Source organism: Gymnoscopelus braueri, assembly GCF_963280865.1.
Source record: "Gymnoscopelus braueri genome assembly, contig: SCAFFOLD_325, whole genome shotgun sequence".
NCBI lineage: Eukaryota > Metazoa > Chordata > Actinopteri > Myctophiformes > Myctophidae > Gymnoscopelus > Gymnoscopelus braueri.
Window position 1 is genome coordinate 19,678 of NW_027660489.1, and position 7,259 is coordinate 26,936.

Below are 7,259 nucleotides of genomic sequence, written 5' to 3' on the forward strand. Positions count from 1 at the left end.
TAATCACTTGACTATAATGTATATATGCTAATTGGAATCCTAGATCACCAAAACATGGGGTTAGGCACCATAATTACTTGTGTAGGGCAAATAATGAAGGAGTAATGGTCTTTTAAGGAACTGGTGGTGGCCATTTTGGAAATTTGACATTTCTAATGATCAGATTTCGGTAGACTTTTGATATGTTATTAAGTACACCTGATACTGCAATAAACCATTGAGAAACCTTTTGTTCCAATTTTTGGGGGGTCAAACCATATTTGCACCCGCCTACTAGGCCAGCAATCCTCGGAGCGTCCGTTCTCCTGGACAAGTCTGGGCTTAACCATTGCAGGCTTATTAAATGACTTTATAGAATAGAATCATTCATTTTATCCCGCAGGAGCGACCGTGGCCGAATTAGAGATTTGATAGGTCATTTTTGGACAATTCTGACAGCACTACTAAGCACGGACATGCGCAAAGTAATGCATGTATTCCAAACAGAGAGGAGTGTTTGGAATAAAGTGTTTACATGGTCAATTCCGATTGGTATATACCGATTCAAACGGTCTATACCACCCCTCCTAACCCGAATGAAAATGCATTCGGGTCAGACTGGAATGGAATATTCCATATAATTTTATAATTTTGCCTTAATTTCTTTCACATAAATCTTCTCTACTGGGGGTCCATGGCACAAAAGAAGATGTCTGTTACACGAACAAGCAGCTGATGTGCTTTGCATCCTATTTCTTCATGTTTGTGGCTTAATATCGGCTTGTTGAATTAAATTGAATTCATTGTAGACATTTTTTAAAGACTTTTGGGAGATGGGATGATGGGTGTTGGGGTGAAGTGGGGAAGAAAGTAAGAATGGATGTCAGCGCCTTGCCAAGTCAACAAGTGCATGATGACATGTTGTGAAATGCTGCAAGTGAAGAGGAAGTAGCGTACAGCACATCTTTGATTCATTCATAAATAACTGACAGAGAGAGAGAGAGAGAGAGAGAGAGAGAGAGAGAGAGAGAGAGAGAGAGAGAGAGAGAGAGAGAGGGCTGTCTCTAAACAATACAGAGAGCCCTCTGCTGTTCCTCCGTCTTCAGTTCAGAGTTCAGACATTCGGTCGTTCGGTTCCATGAGGACATGAGGATGAAGGAGGAGGAAGTCACGGTGCGTACTAACTATTCACTTTCATACATTAGTGTGTGTTTTGTTTATTGTGCTCCGGTAATGGACGCCGAGAGTTGAGTGAGTCTATTATGAATAATACAAAGCTAGATTACTAATAATGTGGCCATCATGTTGTGCTGCATGCCTGTAGGAGCCTACACTGTGCTACAGTGGTGGGAAAAGTAGGCTACTCATATTTTGTACCTAAAGTTTTCAAATAATGGTAGTGGAGTAAAAGTATCATGTTTTCCTCTGAGATGTAGTGGAGTCACTGGAGTAGAAAGTGCTGACAATTGGAAATACTCCGGGAAAGTAAAAAATACCAAAAAACTGTACTTAAGTACAGTAGGCTACTGTTGTTAGTTTTACACCACAGGCAGAAGTGTGTATGTAGGCCTATGCGTGCGCCGTGTGCGCTATTGTCATTTCTCGCACCGGTCGCGTGTAATATTATTATCTCCGTCTGGAACCTCAGCCTGACGCCCTCCACTATAGCAGCGTAGATAGAGATGAGGTCCCGCTTCGTAGTGAGCCGGCAGAGTGCGACACCGGCGAACGGTGGCCAATATTTTGGATTCTATTTCTTACCCCTAATGGGATTCTTACCCCATAATCGCCGGTGTGTAATTACCTTTACCCTTTTACATTGTATACAAAAAGCACCCTACGCTGTGGAACCTCATCTCGGAGCTATACAGCGGAGGGAGAGGTTCCGTGTATTAGTATGTACTTCTACTGTAACACGTGGGAACAACAATTACGCACACCGACGACACCGTGTGCGTGGGCTGGGCACACCACACAAAATAATGTAGCAGCCAGACTCCTCTCAACCGTTATGAATACAGAATACGGGTGGACATATATATTGTATGGCGGTTGCATCATATCATGCACGTCATCATGCACGTGTGTGTGTGTGTGTGTGTGTGTGTGTGTGTGTGTGTGTGTGTGTGTGTGTGTGTGTGTGTGTGTGTGTGTGTGTGTGTGTGTGTGTGTGTGTGTGTGTGTGTGTGTGTGTGTGTGTGTGTGTGTGTGTGCGCGTGTGCGTGAGCGTGTGTGTGTGTGTCTTTTTAAAACTCATTTTTACTAAGCTTGTACTAGCTGCATTTAATGCCTAAACCTCCCAGCAGTAAAAGGCAAACTGTCACCTTTTCACAGAATCAAAGTATAGCTAATCAAACTATTTAATATTTTAAACACCCCCACAGCCTCATGCCTTGTCATAACCACAAGCAATTCCAAAACCATTATTATCATCAAGTTAAATATAAATAAAAGGTTGTATTATATGGCCCTCTTTTTGTTGGGGGGGGGGGGGGGGCAAGTACCCAGAAAACCCCCAGAGAGACCTGCTTTAATGGTGACTCATCATCAGTCACAAGACGTTGCTGCAGATCGGTGCTGTCGGTGGAGAGGCTCTTTGTTTGTACCACAGCCAGCGTGGTTGCAGGAAGTTGTGCAATGCCATGTATTATGTTCACTGACAGTACAGGAGCAGATGAAAGAACTGCACACTGTACAACCCTGAGTGTTATCCTGACAGTGTGCAAATGGAACATTTTACACTCTCAGTGAAATCATGGTTCGTTGCTTGTTGAACAATTATCGAACCACTCTCTAACGTCTAACCACAAGACCACTGAGCTGGTACAAGAAAGCGTGGACAATACAGACACTATATAGAGTTGCTATAAGTTCTGTGGTATACTTCAAAAGCATTCAAAAATGTATAATCTTCATCTTTCTCTTACACAGATGAACTTCCGTTGCTTCAATACCACCGACCCACACTCTGTGAATGTGACCCACATCTACAATGACCTGGTGGATACAGGCTCCCTGTGGACAGGAGAGCCATCTGACGTCATGGTGTGTTCCAACACCAGTCCTCCTTCCTCATCTGGCTGCCTACCATGTATTCTGAACCAGACTGTCCATGTGATCTGTAAGGACATCCCGGAGAAGGTGAAGCTGGTGATGGAGGCAGTGGGTGAACACATCATTGACAACATTAAAGCTGGTGAGTCTAAAGGTTGAGTGACAGCAAAGGAAATGGACAGAAATGACATTCCACTGTGACACTGTGATACAGTTAGCAGAGAATAAGTGTTTTATTATCTATCTAGGTGATATCTGAGTGATATGTGGCTCACATAGATCAAGTATTTGCTTTTGAAAACTTTAACGAGTATTTTGTGTTGAAAATCTGTCCCCAGCTAAATGATTGATAGTTAGGAACCAAATGAACCCTCACGGGTCTGTCACCGTTAAATTAACAGAGGATTTTACAGTTTAGATTGGGGCCCGGAGATAAAAATGTTATCTGGTCTGGTGTCGTCGAAATGAAAACGGTTGAGAATCACTGGTCTAGTAGTAATAGTAGTGGTACAGATAGTATCATTATTAGCAACAATAGCAGTACCATCTTTAGCAGTAGTAGTGGTAGTAATAGTAACAGTATGGTTGTACTATTTAGTACAGACAGATACAGTATATAATATAGATTATGCTGGTTAATGAAGTACTGACCTTTATTCCTGGTGATCATTACAGACCGCAGATGTCCAACCTTCCTTGAACCCGGTTTCTCTGGTGAGTACCAGTAATATAATCAGTATATCAGCAGTATCACCAGCAGTACTTTTATAGCAAAACTCATTTCAGCCGCTTGTATCCCCAATCTTATTCTTTCGGTCATGACCCACACTTCATGACCATAGGTGAGAGTAGGAAGATCGCTCGGTATATCGAGAGCTTTGCCTTCTGGCTCAGATCTCTTTTCGTCACAACAGTAATGGTTGTACTACTTGTTTTTGTCCGGACATAAATGTAGTTTGAAGCCCCCTATGGGGTCAGAAAAGTCCATCTGTCCTTGAATTATTCATTTGTACTGTTACATTAATAGTTGGTGCTCATTTAATTGCTTGTTTTATATGGAGTATAAGTATTGAGCTGCACTGTTTGTGTTAACAGTGTTGGGACAGGATTATGACAGTGGTTCTCAAATGTATTTGTAATTTCAAGGACCCCCATAACTCTGAGAGTGTAGAAATGGAACCAAATGGACCCATAAGAGGTTCATTTGGTTCCATTTGTACACTCTCAGAGTTGCAGACCTGTAAGGGCCCAATTGGAACCCGATCAAGGAACCCTGGACCCCATTTTGAGAACCACTGAATTATGAGACAAGACTGAGACACAGTAATAAGACGTAGAATGTCCAATCCACGCGGTGACATCTCTGTCCATTCATGGATCATATCAGATGTTCCACAAATGTTTGGACAAAAAACCACAACCTTTATAAATTGTGTAAAACAACATAAACATGTGTTTTGTCCAGCTTCTTGTACACAAATGATTTCTTGTATTTTTCAGGCCCAGAGGTACAGACAGACCGACATGTTGAAGAAACAGGTGGGTGACAAATGATTGTACAATGTCTTTATTCTAGAGTACTAGCTTATATACTGTCTATACTACTACTACTATTACTAGTAATGCTAATATTACCACTACTATTACTAACACTATTATAGTTCTTTTAAATCAAAGCTAAAGACATTTCTGTTCGCTGAAATTTGACTTCTGACCTTTTCTTCTTATGCTGCTGAGAAAAAAGGTTTGAAGTAAGAGATTTGTAATATTTGTCATTAAAGTATACGTGTGTGTGTGTGTGTGTGTGTGTGTGTGTGTGTGTGTGTGTGTGTGTGTGTGTGTGTGTGTGTGTGTGTGTGTGTGTGTGTGTGTGTGTGTGTGTGTGTGTGTGTGTGTGTGTGTGTACTTGTGTATCGTATCATTGAGTGGTAAAAATCACTGATCTATAAAACTGATCATGTAGCTGTAAGGTGGATGGATGACTGAACCTCTGATCTTCATCTTTCACTTCTCTCTTCCCTCCTCTTCATCTGTCATTCTATCTCTCAGGGGGAGAGTTTCTTATCATCGCCCTCAGCATCATCATCATCATCAGTGTCCTGGTTCATAAGAGACGAAGCATTCTGGAGTTTGGCAGCAGATTCTGCAGACGTGCAAATCCAGCTGACACCAAGGACAGGTACATTACATTTACATTACAGTACAGTCATTTAGCAGACACCTTTATCCAAAGCGACTTACAGTAAGTGCATTCAACATACAGTAGGTAGGGAAGGAAACTACTAGCACCAGAAGTCTTAAGTGCATTCTCTTCTAAAATAAGCAACTAAGAGTATAAGGTAAAAGTGCAATATATCAGCTACCTACTTTCTTAAACAGATGAGACGAATAGGAAAATCAAATGAGCATTCAGGTACAGAATGATTCATGTTTGAATTCATGTCAACTTACCTCAGTGTCCCTTTTTTTGTAAATGGTTGAATTCTTATACATTTCATTACAATATCTCTCTCCTTTTATTTATCTCTAATATCTTTCTATCTTCTGTCCAGGTCTATGAATGGAGTCTCTGTGGACAAACCTCAAGGTCTGGAGGTGGTTGATGGAACATCTACCTCACTCTTGTAGCCTCACCTTCCAGCTGCACTTCTTTCTGTCTCTCGTTTTGCTGCGTGTGTGTGTGTGTGTGTGTGTGTGTGTGTGTGTGTGTGTGTGTGTGTGTGTGTGTGTGTGTATGTGTGTGTGTGTGTGTGTGTGTGTGTGTGTGTGTGTGTGTGTGTGTGTGTATGTGTGTGTGTGTGTGTGTGTGTGTGTGTGTGTGTGTGTGTGTGTGTGTGTGTGTGTGTGTGTGTGTGTGTGTGTGTGTGTGTGTGTGTGTGTTGATGCTCAGTGAAATGCTTGTCATACTTCTTCACACAATGGCGTTTTTATTCTGTAAATACTAATAGCCAACCTACAAGGTTACAACGCATTATATCCGCGGATGGCTATTTTGACGTGCAACGCTGTCGTGCTACGTGCATGAATTAGCTAATCTTTTTGACCTGACGTTCCAGAGGGGTTGTCTGCACCTCGCTGAGGTTTTGGATATGTCTTCACTTTCTATCTTCAGATCCAAATTACAGACCAAAATATGTGAAAGCTGTGACAATCAACATGAACTTAGCACTGAACCCGACATACCTCATAGTCATAGCAGGCAGGTGATCTCACTCAGCTTTCATTATTTATTTATTTAATAATTTATTAATGAATTTATGCATTTATTTATTCTCGTTTTTTCTCCCAATTTGTTCATCATGCCAAGTCCCAATTTACCACACATATATGCTGTCCCCTGTCCCATACACCATGGGTTCCCAAACTCTTCAGCCCGCGACCCCAAAATAATGCGGCCATTGACTTGCGACCCCACCTATCCGTGGAGGTAATTTATGCCCATAAACTTGCACGTTCGGTGCGCATTTGTAATGTATTTTACTATGACTTTTGACTGTAGGCCTACTACTTGTACTGTTAATAATCTTGTTAATATAGAATTCAAAAATATCTTTTTTATTTATTTATTTATTTTACCAAAATAATTTCGCGACCCCAGCGTCAGTGTCCTGCGACCCCAAGTGGGAACCCCAACTTTGGGAACCCCAGCCTTACACCAGTGCCACCCGTGTGATGGCCCCAACAAGTTTACAGTTTAAAAAATTGTTTGACGGACACATGCACGCCAATGCACATAATCAAGTAGGTAACGTTCAGTAGTATCATCAACTCTAGGTTGGGGGTTTTCCAGAGGAAAACAATGACAGCATCATCAGCACACAGCGCTTTTCACATCCATCATAATGTTGCCAGTTTTTAGCCCTTTCTTCTAGGCTGCTATTAAGTGTTGTCTGTATCCTGATTACTTTGAACTAGAGGTCACTATTCATGTCTGTCCCTCTCCTGGAGCGCCAGCACCAGTTAGATCAAATCAAGGAAGAGAGAGTGTCATTTCATAGTGATTTAAACAGTTATTTTAGATTATTATCAGGAGTTGTATCAGTGTCTTAATACCCCAACACATGGTGCTCAGTTTATACACACATTACTCAAAGGACCACAATGGAAATAAGCTCTCAAGGGTTTTTGTGTTTGATCCTTATGACATCGTCTCTGTCGGGTGGAAACCTCATGTCCAAAACTGTTACTTTCCAGGATTCATATTCAAAAATAGCAAAAGTAGCAGA

The 7,259-nt window shown here is 41.5% G+C and overlaps 1 protein-coding gene across 1 annotated transcript; it reads left to right on the forward strand.

Annotated features, from left to right (window-relative positions):
- Positions 1–1,035: 1,035 nt before the first annotated feature.
- LOC308081517 (uncharacterized protein) lies at positions 1,036–5,661 on the forward strand (the record flags this gene model as incomplete). The annotated part of the gene is made up of 6 exons (XM_080457890.1): positions 1,036–1,152; positions 2,911–3,175; positions 3,709–3,747; positions 4,534–4,572; positions 5,083–5,212; positions 5,586–5,661. Exons 1-6 carry the CDS (start codon positions 1,126–1,128, stop codon positions 5,659–5,661), a joined length of 576 nt encoding a protein of 191 aa, XP_080314016.1. The 5' UTR covers positions 1,036–1,125.
- Between the last annotated feature and the right edge of the window lie 1,598 nt (positions 5,662–7,259).